The sequence below is a fragment of the Doryrhamphus excisus genome, linkage group LG8 (assembly GCF_037039965.1).
Source record: "Doryrhamphus excisus strain RoL-2023G ecotype Guam linkage group LG8, RoL_Dexc_Guam_v1.1, whole genome shotgun sequence".
Lineage (NCBI taxonomy): Eukaryota > Metazoa > Chordata > Actinopteri > Syngnathiformes > Syngnathidae > Doryrhamphus > Doryrhamphus excisus.
The window spans coordinates 23155594-23179656 of NC_136364.1; the positions used below are offsets into that span (position 1 = coordinate 23155594).

The window sequence follows — 24063 nt, forward strand, 5'->3', positions numbered from 1 at the left end:
GAGCAGATTGATTGGCTCGGAACATAACGACATCGTTAGCACAACTCTACGAGATGCACATTAGCGCTCAGCATTTTTTTTTTTACCAGATGACAATGAAATTGACCTAAATTGACCTCAATTTAGTCTTGTGATGTTTTATGATGTTCTTATTTTGTCAATGAAACGCTAGTGCTACATGCTAACACTATGAAACGGCTTAGAGCTTCACTGGAAAGTAGCTGCATCTGCGTAGCACCCAGCTACATTATGCTCTGCCTGGGGGGGGGGGACAAATGAAAAATGTTTGGCGGCGGCTCTCGTGACGTCTGCCATGATTAGTGTTCGCAGACGCTCCCTCCATGTTGCTGCTGTTGCTACGAGCGATGTGAAATCAATGCGTGCAGGAAGGAAGTTCTGGTAATGCTTCAAATGGCCAAAATGTTGCATTACGTGATATCATAAATATGCTTTTTACTGCAGGGTCACAGCATGTGAAGAACACCATAACGTTTGTAGAGCTTCATAGGCCCAATAGGTGAATCCCATTTCACCACATCATTAGCCGCCTTGTTCCAGTGGAAGGCAAATAAAGTCCAAATAAAGTCCAGTTTTCCTTGAAGTCTTCCCTGATGATATTTTGGTGCAAAAACTGCAGAGGAAAAGAACTGTTGAACTTGGCGCCATTCGCAAAGTAAACTGGAATGAAAGTAGCTGGTAAATGATCATCCGAGGAGTCCTCCAGGACGCACACACACACAAACACACACAAACACACGCACACAAACACACACACACACAAGGACGCCACGATAGACAGCAGACTCATAGACGTTGTGTTCTTTCAAAAGGCTAAAGGTCACAGCATGAAAAATAAACATTTTGGATGAAGAGAGCATTGGGAGGATGGAAGTTTGGGGTTTGCTACTGAAACATGATTATGGCTGGATACTGTACACCAGACGTGAATGTGGGAGGTTTATAGCTATAAATGTATTTCATTCTGTAACGATATAGAAATGTCTCCATTGAATTCTAGTTTGTCAAGCATAGCCTGTTGGCAGACATTCATATCATATTATTGCTCATATTAGCAATTTTGTTTTTGTATGATTTGGTTTGTTGGACATTTTTACCAAAAGTTTCCCGTGGTTTATGAACAATACTGCACGTAAAAATCGACTCCATTGGCCCTTTATCGTTCATTCATTCATTCATTTTCTACCGCTTATGCTCACAGGGGTTGTGGGGGTGCTGGAGCCTATCCCAGCTGTCTTCGGGCGAGAGGCGGGGTCCACCCTGGACTGGTGGCCAGCCAATCACAGGGCACATATAGACAAACAACCATTCACACTCACATTCATACCTATGGACAATTTGGAGTGGCCAATTAACCTAGCATGTTTTTGGAATGTGGGAGGAAACCGGAGTACCCGGAGAAAACCCACGCATGCATGGGGAGAACATGCAAACTCCACACAGAGATGACCGAGAGTGGAATCGAACTCGGGTTGCTTAGCTGTGTGGCATGCGCACTAACCACTCGCCCACCATGCAGCCCCTTGCCCTATATCGTTTTGCTAAATGGAGTCCCCAAACAAAGACATTTACGTGTTGTTGTCTGTGCATTGTTTTATTAAGCACAGCTCCTATATAACCCTCCATGGGGCCAAAGAGAGCTGAGAGTGGCAGTCATTTATAAAGACAGTAGAAACAATATTGAATTTGATCTCTCCAGGATGTACAGGAAGTCCGTGACTCACGTTACAATAAGATACACAAAAGTACAGTACTTATGAGGAACTAATGAGTAGTGCTTAGGTTTAGGTTTAGGTTTGTTCCTCAGTCAAAAACAGTCATTTGCATACTTTTACTGTAAGTGTTACCATAACGTTTACTTTTGTTCATATTTTGGGGTGTCTGGAATGGATCATTGAATTTACATCAGAATCATCATTTTGGATCAAATGAATAAGAAAAACCGGGTACCACTGTATCCTGTCCCACCTGTACTTAAAACTTTGCAAAAATGGTTCGAGTCCTACTTTTTTGTTGTGTTTTTTGCAAATGAATTCTTGCCTTGCTCAATGGTTTTCTCAAGCCACGCTTGTGTTTCATGGTCTCAGGGGTACCGAGTGCCGCCACAGTTGTCATAGTGATATGCATCGCCGCCCTGGTGGTCGTGGTTGTGTTGGGCATCTACCACATCCATTTGACCCACCAGCAGCAAGTCAGGCTGTTCGAGACAGCCAAAGAGGAAGGCGGGACCTGGGATGACTCGGGCCTGTCAATCACCATCAACCCAATGGAGGTAAATGACGTTGAAGGGTGGAGATTAGATCATAAAAATGGAAAATCTTCATGGCTTTTAGAACTTCTTGGTTATCATGAACTTCCTGTTCCTCTCAGAACCTCCAAGATCCTCAGGCTGCAGAGGAGGAGGCCAGCGAGGACGAAGAGGAGGATGATGATGAAGAGGACGACGACACCAGTGCCGAGTCAGACAACAGCGAGGAGGAAGTGGACGTGCAACTACCCAGGATGCAGGCCAGGAAGAACCTCCACTGGGACAAAACTAAAATGTCTAATTGAAGCCCAGATCAGATTGACACGCAAGTACGGGCTTTGAAAGGTTAGGTAATGTCGCCCTCTAGTGGCTTCCACCACAATAGACACAACTAAATAGCACAAGTTGGTTTTCAAATGGCTAAAATAATCTTTTCATGTTCTCTTCATGGGTACGCAGTCCAATAACATGCAGTTTAAGTTCATTGGCATTCCTAATGGTCCCGTTGGTGGGAATGTCGTCAATGTACAATTTTAAAACCAGTTGAAAAATTGCAAGAATTTACATTTTGCCAGATCTTAAGAGGTTCTAAAATGCAAGGAGAAGAACTTGGGGTACAGAAGCAATTTATAGAAATCAATCATTAAAGTGAAACAGGCTGTTCACCAGACCAAAGCTCAAAAACACCCAGAAACCCCTAAAAGTAATGAAGTCAGTGATGAGGGGCTGCACCATCTTGTTACCCCGCAAACTGGTTTGGGCACCCCGGCGAAACCAGCACATAATCATGGCCACATAAACAGTCGCCGTTTGACGCCCCTGCACAATGGTTCCATTGAAGGAAAAGCACCCCAGATCATCATGGTGCCCTCTCATCTCCACCGCCATGTGGAAAACCTCCCAGGTGGGATCTCCTGGTCAAAGCCAGGAACATTGGAAGGCTTTTGGTCTTAAACTTTGGATCAGTTGCTGAACTATTGTGCCTATCATGCAATTCACGACCAACTCTAAAAGGTTTCTGTCTCGCTGTCATTTCTTCTTTTTGCATCTAAGAACCTCCTTAAAATCCAAAATATGGTCTTGCAATTTTGTATAATTTGGATCAGGAGTCCTGATCGACTGGTGAGTCGGGACCAGTAAAGGGTGTACCCTGCTTCTTGCCGAAAGTAACTGGGATAGGCTCCAGCTTTATCGTGGCCCTGAACAGGAAGCAGAACGTGAATAAAAAGCCACTGGTAGAAGACAAGTAGTAATATTTACCATTTTAAAGGGGAATTGCACCCTTTTGGGAATTTTGCCCGTCATTCACTATCCTTGTGTGAAACATGAACGTGTATTTCTTTCCCTTTTCTGTGCTTTATAACACAAGAAAATGAGTTAATTTGAGTTAACTTACAATGATGCTATTGGGAAGCCCTGTTAAAAAAAACCCTCCAACAATGTTGCATGGTTTGATATCCATGCTGGGATCATGCATTAACACGTCCAATGATGATAACACGTCGTGGTTGCAGCATCTTGACGTATTTTGATGACTGAACACACTACTTGACTTATTTTGGAGGCGCATGGATACACAACCTTATGCTAGTTCCTTCAATAACAATAGCAGCGACAACACTTACCGTCGGGATGGCCGTGTCTTCCAGCACAAGACGTGTTCTCCAGTCCTTGGGTAAAAAATGCTGATGGCAAACGAGCATCTTGTCGAGTCTTGTAGCCAAATTGAGATCTAGCTATCCACTCTTTCGTCTGTGAAAGATGCTAAGATTAACGAGATAAAACAAGTTTTTCATGTTAGCTGCTACATCAATAATATCGCTGTAATTAATATACAAGTCGATTATGTATCTACATCGTTTTCTCATGCTAGAATGCACAGAAAAGGAAAATAAATATGTTCATGTTTCACATAAGGATTGTGACTGATGGGCAAAATATAAAGACAAAGTGCACTTCCCCTTTAAGTAGCCATTTTCTTCCCATTTTCCCCAAACTGTTTCATCCCAAACAATCAATGCAGATGAAAAATATTCTGTAGTGATTCTAAAAAAAAAAGCTAACAATCATTGACAGAACAGTTGCAAACCTTTAATTCTTATTATTATGATATTTTTTTGTAATTTATCAGTGTTTGTCCAAGCCCATGTGGCAAAGCCAGGTGATTTTACAGAAGAAATGATTTTCACTGGAAGTCCAAAACCATATTTCAAACAATGTTTAGTGTCAAGATGTCACGTTAAAGTCAACAAGGTGTTTTGGGGACGGGCGGAGGAGGCCCCGTGTACATTTTTATACACTATCTTGTAAATAGAGAGTATAGTAGGTGACCCCCACCCCTTATGAACGACATGCTACATTAACCCAGATTGTCCACACGCACACACGTGTACAAATACAACAAATATGTCATCTTACTTCATGTTTCATGGAAGAACCTCAGAACATTTAGTCTGCACAAAACCAGTAGCTGCGGAGCCTCGGTCATGTGTCGTGTGTTTGAGTTCAGGGTTCAGCTGGCTTTGTTTAGTAAATATGTCAGCGTCTCCATGGAAACCAGGACAGTTCACCGAGTCCAATCAGTAAACTGTACATACGTATGTTCATAAAGAAGGGTGAGGGTGCAAAGCAAAGAGTTTACCAAAATCTTTTTTTTTGTTTGTTTTTTACAGAGAAACAAAGTAAGAATATGGCTCTCAACTGAAAATATTGTTGTAAAAATATTGAAAATAATAAATAAAAATATTGAAAATATTGTAAACACAAGCAACCTTCACTAAAAGTACACATTAAAAATGAAAAAGAAATACTATGACAATAAATCATTATCGTTTTCTTGGAAATGTAACACTCAATACTACACATTTTGTTTCCCAAAAATATATTTTACTATATAAATTTACCCTTGACATACAGTAATCCCTTGTTTATTTTTGTCTTTCCGTGTTTTGTTGACACAAATGAACAACAATTCCTACCGTCTCCAAACTAGCAGCCAAGGCTAAACCAAAATTCACTCTTTTTTGCAATACAATTAATATGATGCAATAGTCACAATTAAATGTTTTATTTTTGAACAATTACGGTTGTAAATTCCATATTTGACATATAATTAACCTAAAGTCTTAGGTAAAGCTCACCCACCCCCTTCAAGCCTTGATTGGTTTCATCTACATCAGGGTGGTGCACCATTGATCACGTTTGGGGGCGAGACTATCACGCCTGTGGGGGGCGTCCGTCTGCCATGTGCTGACCTGATGATTTACTGAGCTCTGAGCATTAGTAAATACAGCCCCCCCACAGTTCCCCCTGGAGAATGCCACCCGGGGCAATTACCCATATAGCCCATAGCTGGCAGTTGTGTATATTACCCTGGTTGGAATATTGGAACCCAATTGAACATGTTTACATCACATTGATACTGTTGTGTATTTACATGACCTGGAGTCGATCCTCCCAAGGATTGTACCAGAAAGTGAATCATTTTGCTATACATATGTGTATATATATATATACATATGTATATACATATGTATATATATATATATATATATATATACATATGTATATACATATGTATATATATATATATATATATATATATATATATATATATATAGTAGCAATATCAGCCACCCACACTGGAGCTGCAAGTCACCTTTCTTGAGTTTGATCATGAATAACCAATCAAACGGAAGCTTGCTCACTTGCAAGGACCCATGGAGAGGCTGATCATATTGAATAATATTGAATAAATGAACCTTTTCCATCTCCTTACGTGTATACTGTAGCTCTTGGATATGTTCATGTAAAATATGTCATCATTTGAGCACATTTACTGTAACACCCGGTCTTGTGAAGTCATCCTTTCCGCGTTACCTGAAACCTTTTGCTGGATTTTGCATCAAGCCCTCATGTTGTCCTGCCATTTGTTTTAGAAGAAGAGGGCCGTCAAATTAACATGGAAACCTTGTATATTGTGTAAAATGTTCTTATTTTCTTTTTTGTAGGGTTTCTTTTTTGGACTCTTTGGTCTGTTTTGTTTGGAATGGTCAGTCACTACAGCACTTTCTGTAAATTGGCCAATAAAATCTTCTTTTGGACTCAGACGCTTTCCTTTATCATTACCTTTCTTCTCACAGTTATGGCAGATTATGGCAATAATATTCTAGAACCAGTTATGGCCAAGTATAAGTTGGCCTCCCTGCCAGAAAAAAAATAAATAATTGAGATATACTGCATCAGTCTGGCAAAGGTTATAAGCCATTTGTAAAGCTTTGGGACTCCAGCAAACAACAGTGAGAGCCGTGATCCACAAAAGGCGAAAACAAGGAATATAGAAGTCCTGACCCGAGTCCTGTTGGAATGCTGTGTGGAATGACCTTGAAAACGCCCTCCATGCTCTAACCACCAATATTGACAATGTTTATATGATTATTATATGATAATGTTATAGGAATTTGTTGGTTTGGAACTCTTTGTAAATGAATTAGTATAGTGAGGGGAGATATGATTTTAAACACCAGGTTCAGCTCTTGGCCAGCACGGCTGTGTGAAATGGCTTCGCCGTATCCAAAGACCACACAAAGTAAGGAGGTGTGAGTTTAGCCAAGTTTATTCTTATTGACATTTGAAAAAATCCTAAATGGCATAAAATTCTCACATTAGCTGCGAGACATCCCTGCAGACCAATATGTAGAAAAAAAGATTTAAAAAGAGAAATTGCGGCTAAAGAGCCACAAAGGCGATGCCAAGGAAAAGTAGACAAGCAGCGTTTAAAAGTGATGAGGATAAAAATGTCTTTCCAAACAACACAAGCGTCGGGTGCCGTTTGTGTGTTTCCTATGAGTGATGCCTTCAAGCGTGCACATTAACACTCAGTGTCAGAGTCCTTTAGGTTCATCGAGTGGACCGGAGGTTGGCTTCTATAGAGAAACATTCAAATGTGAAAACAAAGTGCGTTCAAGTCGGGAAGACAAAGACAAGGGTGACTTAAACGACTTAAACGATCCAAAAGAGGCAGCATTAAGTCTCCAGTGATCCAATGTGTTTCTGTCATCCAGGATTTGTCTGTACCAGTGTTCACACATGACTCAACAGAGCCAAAAGCCGTGTGAGAGCGAGTCTTGTGGGTGCGTATGGATTGTATGGATTGTTTCACATGCATCACACAAACCAGTAAGATGTTTCCAGTTACTGATGCCCCCACGGTCTGTGCAGAACTTATGCAAGAATAAAGTGTAGCCTAACGCAACGATCTTAAAGTTGTTAAGGTGTGCTCGTTTCATTCATGTGTCTGATGAGCGACGGCTGGTGGATTTTTTTTTGCATTCATAAACTCAGGACGAGAAAAAGACAGAAGCCCTTAAAAACAGGAAAGGAAAAACTAAATTGGGACATCATCTTCATCTTGAACTGTAAATAAAGTCCAAGGCCTTGGTGGATCCTCAGCAGATCTCTGCTGTTTTTCATAGATTCAGTCTGAAGGGGGGGGGGGACAATAAAAATGTTCCTCACATGTGCGGGTGTCGGCGCCACAGTCACTCACTGGTACTGGAGGTACTTCTTGAGAGTCTGAGGCAGCGGGAGCGTTTCGATGTGATGGATGCGTTCCCGGCCGAGAGCCAGTCGAGCCACTCTTCTACATAGATCCATGAGGGGGAGGGGCTCCGCTGCGAAAGGACAGAGATGGTTGGATGGTTAGGGTGTGCAGACCTGAACTGAACGATGGTTGGGACATTTGTACCCTATACTCATTATACTGTAGTATTCACATAGTATACAGAAATGGCAGTACTCCATGTTTCTATTTCATGTCTTAAAATGGCGTACAATGATGGCTAAATATAATGTGGAAATGTAGAACACAGTAACCAGAGCTTCCTACGTTAGTGTTGCTAAAGCACTTTAACCTATATATATAGGTGGCATTAAACAGAACTGCCCACAAGGCATGCTGGGTAGTCCACCCGCAACAACAACATGAACCATGAACAATAGAATATTGTATATCAAAAGTACTGTATGTTGCGTCCTACTTGTTTACTTCACGGCAAAATGTTGGGAGGAAAAGAGTACCACAAGCTACCCAGCATGCCTTGTGGCAAAAATATATGGCTGTTTTTCCCCATCCTCGTGTCACAAGCTGGAACCTACTGACGAAATGAAAAATAATGAATAAGAGTGAATAAATGGAAGTATATAATCCGATAGCAGATGCCTGAATGTAATGTAAGCAGCTTGGAGATTTGCGTCCGCCACTTACGATCCAGTCCGTTGATGTAGCGAATGGTCACCTCACAGTGACCCCACACAGCACTGACGATGGGATACAGCCGCTTGCCTTTTAAACCCCGGAACGCCACTCCCAGGTACTGTCCATCGACCATGAAGCTCAGCGTTCCCTCGTCCATATCAAGTATTACGGTCAGGGAGTCCGGGAGCACGAAGGACTCATCTGGTTCCAGGAAACACGGGTACGTGGGTGCAGTCGAAGGTGCCGCTTGAGTCTTTCCGTCATGGTATAGTCTGTTCCGACCTAGGTCCCAGCCCCAGGATTCTGAATCCGAGCCCACTAAAGCGGTGTAGCCCACCGAGTGTAACGGGGCTTCGGTGGTGGCCACGCCCACCACGGCGTGGGTGCCCCTCTGTCTGGCTGGCCAATGAATCCTCCAGACGTGGAGCCCCCTGGTGTAGCCCGCTTTTCCTCGGATACAGTCGGTGCTCTGCGCCACTGGGTGCCTGTGGAAGGTCAGCTTGTCGTCCTCTTTGACGAAGACGTTGAGGGACCGGTCATCGGGGTTCCAGGCGTGGCAGAGCTGAGTCTCGGGACTGGCCAGGGGCATGTCCAGCAGTAAGTCCAATCTTGGTGGCCGGCAGAAATCCGGGCCTCGTAGTTCTCGTTGCACTGGTTGGTAGGGGGGCTCGCCGTGTACGTCCACCGACTTGATGCTCACAGAGATCTTTTGGCCCATAGTGAGGTCTTTTAAGGGGGTCGGGGGAGAGAGGGCGGGGAAAGGGGTGGACAAAAGAGCCTAATGAGTACGTGGGGAATCCTGGCGTTAACTCATGGGCGCAAATGAGGCCCTGGTGTGCAAAGATGCAGGAGAACACATACAGTCTTCTACCAGGGACAATGTGACTCCTGAAAAAGAAAACATCAATATTATACTCAGAGAACTGATCACTTTAATCAAACAAGTACAATTTCATCACTGACCTTCTTTACAAGGGAGAACATTTGCATTCTCTACATCTCATCCCTTTAGGCACCCCCTCATATGCGGCTTTTTTTAAAACCTCCGACACTGCTGTGTTCCCCAAACACCTTTAGATTTGTAGAAAAGGAATGTCTGGTTCCTCCAGACTGAGTACGGAACAGTATAAAGTTATTACTCGCAATATTGCGGTTCCATTACCGAATTAGCGACTATTCACATTTTTTCATCAAATCAATTTATGAATGGTTTTGTGGTTGACTGTGCCATCGTATTGAACAAAAAATATTGTAGACAAAAGGTGTATGCACTATTCACTAATGTTCTTTTATCCAGACATGAGTCAGCCATGGTCCACGGCATGCCCAACATGATAGTGTCGCAAGAAGTTCTCCCATTCAATGTGGAAGTGGTCTGTCGTCCCATTCCATTTTAAACCCTTTCTAATGCCCCTTTGTCCAGAGGAGTGGACTTCCTTATATAAGTGTGGCTGTAAGCCAGATAAGGTCTCTGCCCTCCCCCAAACTCTGTTCCTGTGTTCGTGTTGCTAGCAATAGCTCGTAAGGGAAAGCCACATTTGTGTACAATTCCTAGAGATTCCACATCAAGCACAAGTGGGTGGAGTTCCTGATTTAATCTGTCAGCAGCATTTCACACAGGACCGTTTTGTGGACATGGGCCAGTATGCAGCTGGACTAGCCAACAAACTTACCGAAGCCTTCAGCCTCTCTTAAAACCAGGACATATTTACAGCTGTCCAGTTCCGGTTTACTGTAACTTCAGCAGGACCAACTGAGGTTGGGTGATTACCACATTCAAATGATTTCTACAGTTTCAATGATTAAGATTACCCCAACAAGACCCTTCGGTGGGGTCATGAATATCCTCACCAAGAGATGGAAGCCCAAGAAAATGTCCCAAAACTGAAAGCGAGACATCATGAAGAAGTGGTGTCCGTTGAGAAAGGATGAGAGCTCACCATGAAAGCATCTCACCAGTCAGGAGTCTCTCACAGACATGTGAACACACAACCTCAGCAGCCAAGCAAGAGTGGGAATGCTCAGTCCTCAGTCTGCAGTCCAAAATGAGGTCAGTACACAGTCAACAGCAGGACTATTGTGGGACAGGGCAGAGACAGCAAGAGTGTGCGTAAGCGTGTTGAGTCAGTAGGTTCCAGCTTGTGACATGAGGATGAGGGAAAAACTGCCAGCACTTCGCCAACGCAAGAAAACAGCGACTGGAAGGAGGACGGCGTGAAGGCGAAGGCAGGGAGATGGAGGCCGACCAGGAAGGCCGAGTGAAGAATGAACTTCACACCAAAGCCGCGTGCAAGCAGAGAGATTGATAGAAATGGCCATGCTGGGGTTTAGCCACTGCAATGAAAATGTTCTGACTCCGCCGCTGACCCGGGGTCAGTTGAGTCAAGACACCGCGCCAGCAGAGCAAATGCTTGCTGTAACTGAACAAACCTGACAAGTGTAAACAAATAAACAGCCTAGTGTCACGATGGACAGTGTCATCCATGTTGTCTATTTCTATTCAGATTTAAATGGAAGATACAGTTTTACATTAAAATATGGCGATTTGATAATGTGTCACTCATCCATCTTCTGTGCCGCCTATCCTCACTAGTGTCACAAGGGCGTGCTGGAGCCTATCCCAGCCAGGAAGGGTGCAACCTGGACTGGTCACCAGCCAATCATTCATTCATACTCACATTCTATTTACACAAATACATGTTTTTAGAATGGGGGGGGGGTGTAGTACCCAGAGAAAACCCACCCACAAACTAGGAGAACATGCAAACTCCACACTGAGATGCCCAAGTGGAGAATTGAACCCAGGTTCCAAGAGCTAAGATATTTCTATGAAGATGCCACCACCATCCATGTAAATGCTACATGGGTACTTTAGAACCGAGCCAATGGAGGAAGAGCTTGGTTATGCAAGAAGGTCGGAGGGAGAACGATAAGAGAAGTCACGCCAGACAAAATGTGACAGGTCATCCTGTTAAGAAAAGAAAATGCGGTATGAGAGAGATTACATTTATTGGGAGAAGGTTGGAGACAACTATCTGCATTTTGATAATCATCTGCTTGAGGACAACTGCGTCTTGGTAGAAGAAGTAATCCAAAATACAAATGGCTCAGAGAAGAAAAAAAGAAGAGGAGGAGGAAGGGAACAAGCTCGAACGGGGAGTCCTCAGCAGTTTAGAATATTCATGAGCCTGTGGAATCTCAAAAAGCATTCATATTTAAAATCAGCCATCAAATATTAAAAAGAGACGGGATGGTTCTCATACCTGTACATGTTCTTGTAGCAAAATGGTGGGTCTGACCAAGATAAGGTTGACACACATTAAGATGTGGCCCACAGACGCCTATTTTACCATTGCAATTAGACATTATGAAAAGTGTTCTAGATGGAGGAGGCATGTTTGGAGTTGAAGGTACATTTTAGTACTTATGAACACAGCAAAAGTGATTCAATTCCAAAAGTATTCAAAGCAAACAAGATGGACGACTGGGGAACAAGGTCAGAAAGGCCCATCTGAGATGGTTTGGTCATGTGAGACGGTGGGATTGTGACAATTGGTAGAAGGATGCTGGAGATGAAGCCACCAGGCAGGACAAGGGAAAGACCCAAGAGGAGGTTTCTAGATATGGTTATTGAGGACATGTACATGGTAGTACTCACAATGGAAGATGTAATGGTCAGGGTATCTGATGTGGCGTCCCGTTACAGCACAAGCCAAAAGCAAAAGTAGATACAGTACATCGGGTACATAGTACATAGGGTTACTACATATAGTACTACATATAGTACATCGGGTTGGAGTCTTTGACTACAAGATAGTGATGTTGACACATGTCGGCCATAATCACACAATCTGAATACAGCAGTTTACTGTAAATAAAAAGGTCCAAAGAAGTCAACTTGTTTACAAAAGCAGGCATTGCCGAGACACCTTTATGAAAACAAAACACAAAAGCATGTTTATTTCATTGTGGCGAGATGACAGACATCAATTTTGTTATTAACGGCGAGAAAATCATCGACGTCACACTTTCTTTTGTTTTGTTGAGCGTTCTCACTTCCTGTGTAACTTACAGCAAATACACTAGCTCTACGTGACAATCGGCATCTTGTTCATTTAGATATATGCCGATAGTACCGGCTCGTGTATAAATATTGGAAAATGTTTTAAATTGGTTATTGTGGTTTCGTCCATTTGTATAAAAACAAAGGAATGACTACAATGGCGAGATCCTATACTGGAGTTTGCTAATGGCTGCGGCCAGCAACGAATGTAGACAATCCTTGCCTCGATGTGGGGGAAATACTTTAGTTCAAAAGGATACAGTGAAATGTTTTAACATTAAATGAGTATGGAAACGTATACAGTAAACTCACCATGAGTCGCCGTTGCCCTCCGGCTCGGAGAAAGTGGCCACAACACACCGACGAGTTTCCCCGGTTGCTCAACAAAACCAACAAGTCGCAACACGCCCCCGTTAATAACCACTAAGTTTAAAAATAAAGTCAACGGTGCTTGAACGCATGCCTGCTAACCTTAAAGGGAGATTACGAGATAACCAAACGGCGTTCTTTGTTCTCCGTAGCCTTAGCCTGCTTCCGTGGAAATATTATCAGCGTCCATGTGTGCCTCGCTGCCGCTGATTGGCTGCAGGTTGGGGATCACCACAAGGTGACTGTTGGGAAGTTAGCTGGCGTCGGCACACGCTTGACGTCCGGAAACTTTACAATAATATATACGCTCGTTTGGGGACTTGGATTTTTAGTAAACAAGTAACCCAACTAGTTTTCGATAGATTCTTAATCGTTGTTTTATTTTTTGGAGGTATCGCTTTTGACTTCCGGTTAGATTTGCCTTGATGCGGCGTGGAAGAAGCCGCCCTGGGAAGGCACATAATACAAACATTGGGATCGATCCCGATAATACACATTTTGGGATCGATCCCACACCAAGTAAATACACAGCCAGTGTCGCCAATACCGGCACCTTTTTTTTTGCATAAGCATTTTTCATAATCATTGAATGATTTTGTCATTTCACCTATAATAAGTTGTCATACAAACTAACTAAATAAGAATTTAACAATATATAAATACAATAGAACAATGTAAAAATATCAACAAATAATGTAAATAGTGAACAAATAAGAAGATAAAAGCAAAAACTGCTACTGTATTGTATTTTACTCCCAAAGCTGTCCTGTGTCCAATAAAAATGTAATGTAATAATAATAAGCATCTTTTTAAACTAATACCTATTTGACAATGAGAAACAGTTTACTTGAGTGTGTGATTGTTAAGAACCAACCTATATAATTCCTGTACAGATTGCATATACTGCACATAATATCGGAATAGTCTCCAATGTGAGCATTCCTGCTGAGATGAGAAGGTTCATGCTGCAATGTTAAAACAGAGACTGTTGCCAAAGGATGCTTCACTTTCCACACGTAGAGGCCGGCTGCATGAATCCATTTGGTCAAATATGCATGTTCCAAGTCTACCGAGTAACTACAAATATCTCCAATTATCATTCTGAAGCAGGTCACGATAATCACATCCATACGGACTTTTCATTTTGTTGTAGGAATTGTTTGAAACCATGGCAAGGATATGGCAAAGCTGTAAATACCCTGGGAAACATACCCACAACGGAGTTGATTTCATTTCCAGTTTGGCAAGTTAAATGCTATGAAAGTATGTAAACCAGTTTGCTCTTATGACGAGGCTTTTGTGAGTTGTATCAGTCATCAGTTGCATCACTCACCTGCACCTCTGCGTTGTGGGTACTGTATGTTACAGTATTTCTTTTCAATCAGGCCGACCAACTGTTATCAGGTAGAAAATGGCTTCCTATTGGGTGAGAGTCACCCAAAGTTTTCTGAATGTCGGCTTGGCTTCTTTAACCGAAGCCATAAAAAGTGCCGTGAATATTGCTCAGATTATACCATCATATATTTTATACAAGTTGGTTAAGAAGTGGACTGTTTTGTCACTGCTATTACCACCACCTACTGGTTAAAACAACATAAGCATAAGCACAAACCAAAAAACGGTGACGTGAATGTACTTGCACTCTATCCAGTTTATTGACTTGTTTGACAAAACAGGTATGACAGAATGCATAGACAGAGCCACACTCAAAGCAGGCTCATCAACAACAAGGGAAAAAAAGGATCCGCAGGAAAAAGGCAACAATTTACTTAAAAGGATAAAAACACTGTTCCTCCTGCGGTTCCTCAATCAAGTGCATACATAGATCTGATGTCTCTTCCACTCAAGACACGACCGAATCCTTAGTCATTGAAGCAAGCACGCGGAAAACATACATTCACGATCACACAATTCAAACATAGGTGCAAAATAATCACTGGATGAAAGGAAGAATGCACAACATGGAACTGCAAATAGACTGTACAATGTAGCCGGAAAAATGTATATTATACTTGCATTTTACCGCTTATGGCACCGAGCCGTGCATATCATTTAATCCGATTTACAATTATTTTTTGGATGGTTGGGTACAATTAACACAGCCAACCCGTACAAGATTGGAGACTCGTACGTGAGGAGCAACAACAGGTAAGAAAACGTTGTACATGTACATGGGATATTGTGCGTTTATGACAACCATATTCCTTTCCATTATATCAACCGCAGGATTCCAGGGGAAGGCTGAGGGGATTGTCCTCGCGACTGAATAAGCCTTTTTTAGCCGAGGTAAAAAAAGAAACTGAGATATCAAGAAAAGTGAAATGCAGTGAGAACAGTTAGGAAAATATACTTTCACAGCTAAAGGCAAATGTTCTTTCCCACAAAGCTACATGGTTTTTATTTGCTTTTATCAGTCAAACAAAATCACATTATTTAAGGAAATATATTTGATATATCAATATTACAATTGGTTGAAATTAATTTGTGCACATTTACTAATAAAATGAGCCAGTGTTTTACTTCCATACACCTGTATATTTACATTCCAGTAGTTAGCAGTGTACTATTGTGGTTCAGTTTGCCGATACGATGTTACTGGTCTTGTTCAAGCATAAATGCTACAGTATTTCTAAGGCAGTGGTTTCATACGGGCAATAAAGAGATCAAAATGCACGGAAAGCAAAGACCAAGGAGGGTTAGCTGATTGCAAGCCTTACACCGGGGGTGTCCAAACTTTTCCACTGAGGGCCACATCCTGGAAAATGAAAGGATGCAAGGGCCACTTTAATATTTTGTAAACCAAAACATGTAGATATGCAATTTTTTATTTTTTTTTAAAGGCATCACCGCTTTTGTGATATAGGTGATAATGCAAATTACGCTTTCTGCACCATTTTTGCTGCTGTTTTATTTTCCGAATATTTCAAAATTCTCCTTAAGTAACACTCAGCAATATTCTATATGTAACTACTTTATTCCATAGTAACATTTATTTCTTTAATATCGCAACTCTAAATTTCCTTATAGTATTAAAGGTTAATTCTTGTAAATATATTTTGACTTCATTCTTGTAACAAATCAACTTTTTTCTCAGCCTAACTTTCCCATCCCAAAATTATTTATAATAACACAAATATTACAACAAAAACCAAAATTATATTATTTTTAGTTTACTCTCAGAGAAGTATAACTTTTTCTCTTCATATTTTGACTGTATTCTGGTAAATTTCTGAGTTTTCTTATTAAATTATATTTTTATTTATAATTTACTTTACTTTACTATTATTTTTCTTTCATGGAACAATTTAAAGGCCACACAGTCAGGAGATCAGAAAGACCTGGGTTTGATTCCCTGATTAGGCATCTCTGTGTGGAGTATTCTGGTTTCCTCCCACATTCCAAAAACATGCTAGGTTAATTAGCCACTCCAAATTGTCCATAGGTATGAATGTGAGTGTGAATGGTTGTTTGTCTATATGTGCCCTGTGATTGGCTGGCCACTAGTCCAGGGTGGACCCCGCCTCGAGCCCTAAGTTAGCTGGGATAGGCTCCAGCGTACCCTAATGAGGATAGAAAATGGATGGATGGGTGGAACCGCTGAAAAAAACCAGCCTCGGCCAACAAATGGCCCCCAGGCAGCACTTTGGACACCCCTGCCTTACCCAAAGTCTACTGTACACCCAGCAGGGTTAATGATGTTAGCGTGGGTTTCCTTAAGTGCCTGAAACCATGAAATACCCCTGTGCAACTGCATTGTTTCACATGTTTCTGTCAAGTTAAGCACAAAGCCACACCCGAACACACCACCAGCTATACTCTCCTGTACCCTCATCTTGCTTCTGCCTAAGGCACATTCACAATCCAATTTGCAAGGATGAAGTGTGCTTCATTTTGTATTTAACTACGTATGAAATGATGCCTGGCGACTTCTGACTTTTTAGTAGGTCAGTAATGATGACAACTGTTTCCTAACCACGTGTTTGGAAGTATAACTATGAATATTGTAAGAGCCAGAAGATCAATTCATCGCGTTAAGACTTTGACACTGAGCTTTTTTTTAGGCTATTTAGAGACTATATGACAGTCGACAACATCGTATCAATAATAATATTAATGCATAAGAGAGGGATTGTTTTTCTACTGCACCACCCCACATCAATGAGAGTGTCTTTCAACCTTCCTTGTGCCTTTGGTAGTAAAGTAAACCCGCCACTTCAAATAGTCATTAACATCGAGACGCTGCTTGTCTGTTTGCCAGCAGGTTGCTTTTTGTTTCTCCATCGTTGAACAAGAGCTGGATTACAAGTGCTTTCTGAATAAGGGAAGACTTTAGCCATGCAGGATGTAGACCACCAGCTCGTAGGTGCACATCATGATGGCGGTGTTGGGAATCTGTCGTACCAAGTGTGTGGTGAGGCCGCGGTAGAGGGCGCGGAAGCCCTCTTCTTTGGGAACTGTTGTTAAAGTCTGGAAGAAGGAGCGATATTTGGTACCCTCCTCGCGTAGTCTGGTGCGGATCACTTCTGTAGAGGGAATCACATTGCAGATGTTCCAGGGAATTCAGTCAGGCAAGTCATGTGGCTTAAAATCATACTCACCGTGAGGATAAGCGATGGATGTGGCACACGTCTTAGAAGTGGCAGCCGCAAGCATCATCCCCACAAAGTCCGATGCGTCCTTGGATACCTCATCTTGCTCGTCCATGTTCTGGGGGGCCTTGGCCTCCAAAAGACGTCGTTTGATGTTTTCATAGATCACAAAGTGGATCACAGTCTCTGAGATGCCGGCATAGGATGCCGACATCCCCCTGTAGAAGCCCCGCAGGCCATCGGACTGATACACACGCCGCACACACTCAAACGCACTCATCCGCCGCTCTCCTCGATTTCTGAAACAAAAACAGGACGACCAATCAAAGGAGTCACAATTGAAACCGGTCCATAGCCCATGTACGATTTGTTTTGTCATATAATTCATATACGGGCGTATGCCACCGGCCATATCACATGGATATGAGGATATGATATTATGGAGATTTTATGTTTTTATGGAAATATCGTATGAAGAGACAAAAGTCACATAAACAAAAAGATCATCACGATAGTGGCAATCTCACCTTGCATCAAGCTGTAGGCGGGTCTTTATAAGCCATATTGGATTGGTTGCTGTAATGGCTGTAAAACCTGCAAGAAGCGGAAAAAACAGCGTTTGTGAGAAATTCAGCCCGATATGCTGCCATTAGTGAAAACTTTTACCTTGTGGAAATATTGCAAATGTGGAACCCAAAAGTGAACCCATTATAAGTAATGGAATGATCTCAGATAAACATCTGCTTCATGTGCCAGGTTACATTTGACAGACAAAAAGTAATGACCTTTCAAAGCCTTACCACCTGTGACTAAAGCCCCAGTCTCACACTGCAGCACATAACTTTTGCCAGTGGGGGAGGCATTGTGATAAATGCTGACCTTGGCTGCAAAGGTGTGAGTCATGCCGTGCTAAAAATGGCACCTGTGAGATTCAACTTTACACACACACACAAATGACATTCAGTCTGTTGGTCCTGCAGGATGAGTGACATACATTGCAATGTTTCCCCTTGCCCAGCTGGGTCACAGTGACATAATGGTCGATAACTCTCACTGGACATCTAGAAAATGTGCACTGCTTTTGACCTGTTGGGTTTTGTGTGTGTGGCTTCTAAGCGGCTTCTAAGATTATTCAATACGACTACTGGGTTATAGAATAACAAAAACAAAGGAAGCTGCGATTTCCAAGGTCAAGCTGGTCAAGACAAACTGGTTCTACCAACACAAAGTTACTGCAGAGGGTCTGCAATGGCAATGCAACACAGTAGATACTGAATTTACTCAAATGTGACCCTAACTCATCCAGTCTGCTTCGCTCTGCATTGCTATGGCTGTGTGTTCTGGAAATGGTCACTCGGTTGGACATGACTAAGCATCGCCAAGCGGGGGATATTCAACTGTGACATGTGCAGTACTTAGTTACCTGCCATTCCAGCCGAGACCATGTGAACCTGCGTGGAGTCAGGTTCCAGCACACTGTTCAATTTCTCTTTGGCTGTTGAGTAAGCAGCAAAGTAGATGGCTCTGTTGAGACAAAAGAGGTGATTGAATAAACATCAGGAGGCAGAAAAAGAAAGTGTTCTTTGTGAAGAGATTCTCGAGTGTCACGACAGGGAAGCACCACACCTCTCTATTCACTTGTTACGTCATGTCAGCAAAACACTCAACAAATGCTAAGCAATGTCATCATTAGCTACCACTTTGCTCTTGTCATGACTACACTAATGATAACAAATGATCACTGGGCTCACCGATGTCTTCGGTGGCTGCAAAACACATTTGTGGGGAATTTAGGCTGATCACTGACTGAAAACTAACAATTTTAAGTCATGTGACTTTGTTGTCTGTCGTAAACATTTTCTTCAGTGTTCACAACCTAGTTAACAGCTGGTTGTGTTAGCTGGTTTAAGCATTAGCTTAAAAAGAAATAAAGCATATCCAAATATTAAAGGACAACAAGACAAATTTGATTTTAGAACGGTCATTACCCGGCAAATGCAGGATTTTGACCGTCTAATTACTACAGTCATGCCACATAATATCAGTTTGATTATCGCTATAACAGTTTTTCAAAAATCAACTACTAGATTAGCACTGTTTTGTGGTTCAATACCGCTTATTAGCAGCAAAAATTTGCCTAATTTATTGGCCTAAATTAAGCATTTTTAAGCAGAAATGTCTAAATGAACTGACAAAATTGATTAAAATACAAATTCAAGGAAGAATTACTGTATTCAACACTGGCCACTAGGTTTCAGTGTTCGGAGAGGCAGGTACTAGACTCGTGAGTAACCACTAAGGTTCCTTATGAAACACATTTACTGTGACACTGCCCCAGCAGTTTTATTTTTGTACATGTAAATGAGGGATTACCGATTTCCTGATTCACATTTTTTGGGTTATGATCCGTACCCGATCTGTACCCCCACAAGATGTGCTGATATTTTGATGACCGGAAGCGTTGTTGTGTAGTCACTTGACCGGAGTCAGTGGAGTAGATAAACGTGACAACAATAATAATACTAAACGTTGTTCACTCTGTACTCCCTTAACATATTGGGAATCCTAACCTGCTGGGTTACGCTCTCTTCATCAGCAATAATCATTTATTGACATAGTATAAACGACGTGGTTAGAACGGCACTTCCCATGCAAGCTCACCGCATCATGACACAGCAGTCTGCGAACAGTGAGGGACAACTACCGCTGTAACTACGGAGCCTAATATCCAATGTTCACCATGGTACACCGTGGACAAGTCTACATGGTGGTGTTGCGTTTTGTGGGCGGCGGGAGTTGAGCGGCAACCAGCTTTGAGGCGCATTACCACATCTAGCATGTTGATGTGTGGCCCAGAGTGACGAACGTGATATGGCACCCGGATTAGCCCGATATCATGCCCGATATTACCTGACCTTCGAAAATACAGCGGATCGGCCCCCAATGGGTCGGGACAGGTCTACAGTATACGCGTATGCAAATGACTAACAATGTCACTGTGGCATTGCAAAAGAAATTCTATGATAGTCACCTTTTCTAATTTGAACGCCGGATTCAATGAAAACAAGTCTGTAATTACAATCCAAACAGGTTGATAGTCTGTTATTTTCCTTCAAGGTTCACAGTTCTGCTAATGCAAAAACAAACACTTTTTAAAAATGCTGTTGTCTTACCTGGAAGGTGCCACACCCACCAGGTTCGGTCCCAAGCCTCTGAAGAGCGAGCGCGGTCCTTCCTTCTCTAATATTAATCTGAAAATACAAGGACAACAACAAATCACTCTACCATAAAGAGCATACACTTACACACATTACCTAATACTGAGGGATATTCGTCTTCTATCAGGATGTTAAGATTATGATATTCAGGATACCTTTGCTATAAAAGCAGGTCTATAACTTTTATTAACCAAACCAAACAGCCTTGTTATTTTCTTATTTAACCAACGGCACGCCATTTCTATCCCTGCATGGCAGTGTATTTACAGCTCTCCTCGTTGTATCATTGATGTGCATTTGCAAATAGTAATGAAAAAAACGCACAATAAATGCAGACTCACTTGAGGCAGTGCAGGGGACCCGGTGGGGACATGCGGGCCACACTTGCCCCATTAACTGTACTCAGCTGAACCTCAGACACATAGAAACTGATTGAAGATGACTGCAGACGTGTTTTCACGACTTCCAGCGGACAGGTCAGGATGGCGCCTACCGTGCCCCCGCATCTGGCGGACAGAAAGAAAAGGCTGTTAGGGGAAGCATTCACAATGTTGCCTACATTGTTAGTAGTGAATTGTAAAGCTCTGTGGCCAGTCCCAGGCCACACCAGAGAATTGTAAGGTTTAACGTTTCCTCAGTCATTTGTAGAGAACTTTTCATATATAAAATGTAGCACAAAAGTACAAAAAGTAGAGCTGCTGACATAGTATAAATGTAATATATATTATGCAATATTATACAGTATCATATGCTCACATGTTAATAAAGGCATAAACTAGAGTACAACAAGTGAAACAGTTTACTAGGGTGGCTACAATAGAGAATTTCAATAGCTATCTTTAGTCAGAGTTCATCTCAAATACCAATGCTGAGATACAAGTTACCGACAAGAGTTTCACATCTTTCAGCACTGTGCATGTGTATATTTTAGAACATACTTTAGCTACAGTGGGGAGTTCTCAAACTACATCCCGCGTAGTTTGAAACAATGCATAGTTTTGTGGCGTACAGTAGCATACTCCCTAGATTAGTGCCTCCACTGTTGTGTTACATCAGTCGCATTCCAGCTCGATGTCTGAGTTTTCACTTTGTTTTACATCATCATCGTAATGACCGATGATGCCACACGCTATAAAATATAAAAACAAAACAAACTCCATGTCGTGGGTCAGTTAAGAGTCCCAAGCAACATTTAATAGTGTCTGCCAACGAGCTGTGTCTAACACCGTAAAATAGACAGTAGCAGATCATTATTGACATGTCATTGCAACTTACGACATTAAAATAGACGCCAGCAGGTGCAAAGGCATAGCCAGGGAAGGCAAGGTGCCATATGGTGAAGGGAAACCCACGAAGCAAGTGAAACACATCAATACCATGAAAATTGTGAAGAAGTGCGAGAACTAGCAACGGTAGCAATGGCGTGGAGCTAGCTAGCTTGCTTTTGCAGTCATTTGCATGAGAATACTCAGTACTCACCCTCCTGCAAACAGATGAACTAGGGTATCTCTTTGACTCATTTTGTCTCATATTCGGGAACCGTCCACGGGCAACCGCAAGGAGACAACGGGAGCCGGGGTGTCGAGACGGGTCAATACGAAAAGCCCCACTTTGCGAACAAACGATACTCCACGACTGTATTGTGGAGGTCAGTGGCGGGGAACAAACGATGCTATGCAATAGCTACCTAGCTAGCTGGCTGCCTGGCTGGCGGAGCCAGCAGTCTTCCGGTGGTAAAAATCGATTTCAGGGCGACAGGTCTACGACGCCAGCTTTGCAAACGGTTGAGTACTTCATCGTGGTAAAATGTCTGTGATGAGTTCTACGCTCACGATGGATACGGTCGTACTGTCCAAGCCGTTGCTCAGGTCTCTGTTTATCGTTGAATGAGAAACCGAAAGACGGGGCCGCTGATTGGCTGAAGTCCCCGGTGAACCCGCCCCGTCACTTTTTCTTCACGTGATAGCACTTTTATTTTGAAGGGCAAAGATCACCTTCCAGCTGGAACGACGCCAAAGTGTCACGACTGACCTCTTGTCATGGTCACGCGTCACATCGTACTGTAAATAAACTATTATTATTAAACGTATATGCACTATTGATGATGAAGCATTTATGCATTTTACCAACCATTTTCACAGCAGCTTTGGAAGGCAAGCCCATTCACTAATCTGATTACATAAGGCTCCGCATAAAGGAGAACTAAATTAGGTACATTCTAACCCCGTGTTTTCTGTTTCATGTCAAAATAACTGGTTTGTCTGACCACTGACTTTGGACTGGCGATGAACCTTGACCCTCCAGATGTGAGTCTCCAGTAACATTCTTACAATCAAACTGTTTATTGGGAATACTTATAGAGAACTTAAGTACTATTATTCATACTGTAGGCAACTGAACATTTTATTTGAATCAAGTACTAAAAAAACATTCATAAAATTGAGCAATGATTTGGCCTCCGTTTGTTCTGTGTCACCCAAGTATTTGATAGTGACATCTTGGTGCACTTATGTAACTAACTACATGTGTGCATGTGTGGGAGGGGGGTCTACTGTAACTCAGAACTTGTTGACATTCAATGAGGTTTTCCAATTTGGTCATCAGAATAAAACCCACCTAATGATACAATTACTGCAGCCTGAATCATGCGCCACTCTTCCTTATCCAGTGCTGCCTGACTGTTAGTATAAAGTGTGTGTGGGAATATTGTCAATCATCCAGGTCATTGTATTCTCAGGGCATTGAAAGGTCATAACGCTTGAATCTACTTGTCTTCCAGAAGACATTTTATTTTATAAATACGATATTTAAAATGACTGAATGTTGACCCCAGTTCGATTCGACCCTCAGGCATCTCTGTGTGGAGTTTGCATGTTCTCCCCGTGTATATACTAGGTGGGTTTTCTCCGGGTACTCCGGTTTCCTCCCCCATTCCAAAAACATGCTAGGTTAATTAGCCACTCCAAATTGTCCATAGGCATGAATGTGAGTGTGAATGGTTGTTTGTCTATATGTGCCCTGGGATTGGCTGGCCACCACTCCAGGGTGGACCCCGCCTCTCGCCCGAAGACAGCTGGGATAGGCTCCAGCACGCCCGCGACTCTTGTGAGGATAAGTAGAAAATGAATGAATGAATAACCAAAAAACATATTCCCCAAATGTATCAGTACCCCTCAGAGTGTCTTACTATATGGGCTACTGTGTTTGTTGCATAGATGGTAAAAATGTGATATAGTAAATGATTTTATGCATGTTTTTAAGCAAGCGTGAGTGTTAAGGTGACTAGACATTGATGTCAGTGT

At 42.2% G+C, this 24063-nt stretch overlaps 3 protein-coding genes across 4 annotated transcripts in view; 1 reads left to right on the top strand and 2 right to left on the bottom strand.

Moving 5' to 3' along the window:
* The window catches only part of LOC131135103 (calsyntenin-2-like), a 184010-nt gene extending 178740 nt beyond the window's left edge, over positions 1–5270 (top strand). The window contains exons 16-17 of the mRNA XM_058080975.2: positions 2106–2290; positions 2389–5270. Of these exons, the coding sequence (XP_057936958.2) occupies positions 2106–2290; positions 2389–2571 (368 nt within the window). The 3' untranslated portion in view covers positions 2572–5270. The remainder of the gene's footprint in view (positions 1–2105; positions 2291–2388) is intronic.
* Positions 5271–6879: 1609 nt separating this feature from the next.
* LOC131135105 (SPRY domain-containing SOCS box protein 4-like) lies at positions 6880–13244 on the bottom strand. Of its 2 annotated transcripts, none has more exons than XM_058080978.2 (3): positions 12898–13244; positions 8532–9248; positions 6880–7938 (listed from the first exon to the last, which is right to left on the bottom strand). In XM_058080978.2, the coding sequence occupies exons 2-3, from the start codon at positions 9238–9240 to the stop codon at positions 7811–7813; spliced, it is 837 nt and encodes a 278-aa protein (XP_057936961.1). In that variant the 5' UTR covers positions 9241–9248; positions 12898–13244; the 3' UTR covers positions 6880–7810. The 2 variants fall into 2 exon arrangements, with proteins under 2 accessions (XP_057936961.1, XP_057936960.1); XM_058080977.2 differs by having other exon boundaries at positions 8532–9410; positions 12898–13239.
* A 1341-nt stretch (positions 13245–14585) lies between these two features.
* On the bottom strand, positions 14586–22666 carry LOC131135006 (solute carrier family 25 member 36-A). The gene is made up of 7 exons (XM_058080790.2): positions 22241–22666; positions 21103–21267; positions 20717–20794; positions 18967–19067; positions 18071–18137; positions 17553–17842; positions 14586–17477 (listed from the first exon to the last, which is right to left on the bottom strand). The coding sequence occupies exons 1-7, from the start codon at positions 22279–22281 to the stop codon at positions 17284–17286; spliced, it is 936 nt and encodes a 311-aa protein (XP_057936773.2). The 5' UTR covers positions 22282–22666; the 3' UTR covers positions 14586–17283.
* Positions 22667–24063: the final 1397 nt, after the last annotated feature.

Bases quoted from the DNA above. Each gene is read 5' to 3' on its own strand.
- LOC131135105 (XM_058080978.2), bottom strand. From the start codon at position 9,240: ATGGGCCAAAAGATCTCTGTGAGCATCAAGTCGGTGGACGTACACGGC. The intron at 7,939-8,531 runs GTAAGTGGCGGA...GTCCTTTCGCAG, and splicing joins CTACATCAACGGACTGGATC to CGGAGCCCCTCCCCCTCATG.
- LOC131135006 (XM_058080790.2), bottom strand. From the start codon at position 22,281: ATGAGTCAAAGAGATACCCTAGTTCATCTGTTTGCAGGAGG. The intron at 20,795-21,102 runs GTGAGTCTGCAT...TTGTATTTTCAG, and splicing joins GGTCCCCTGCACTGCCTCAA to ATTAATATTAGAGAAGGAAG. The intron at 19,068-20,716 runs GTAAGACAACAG...TTGTCTCAACAG, and splicing joins GTGGGTGTGGCACCTTCCAG to AGCCATCTACTTTGCTGCTT.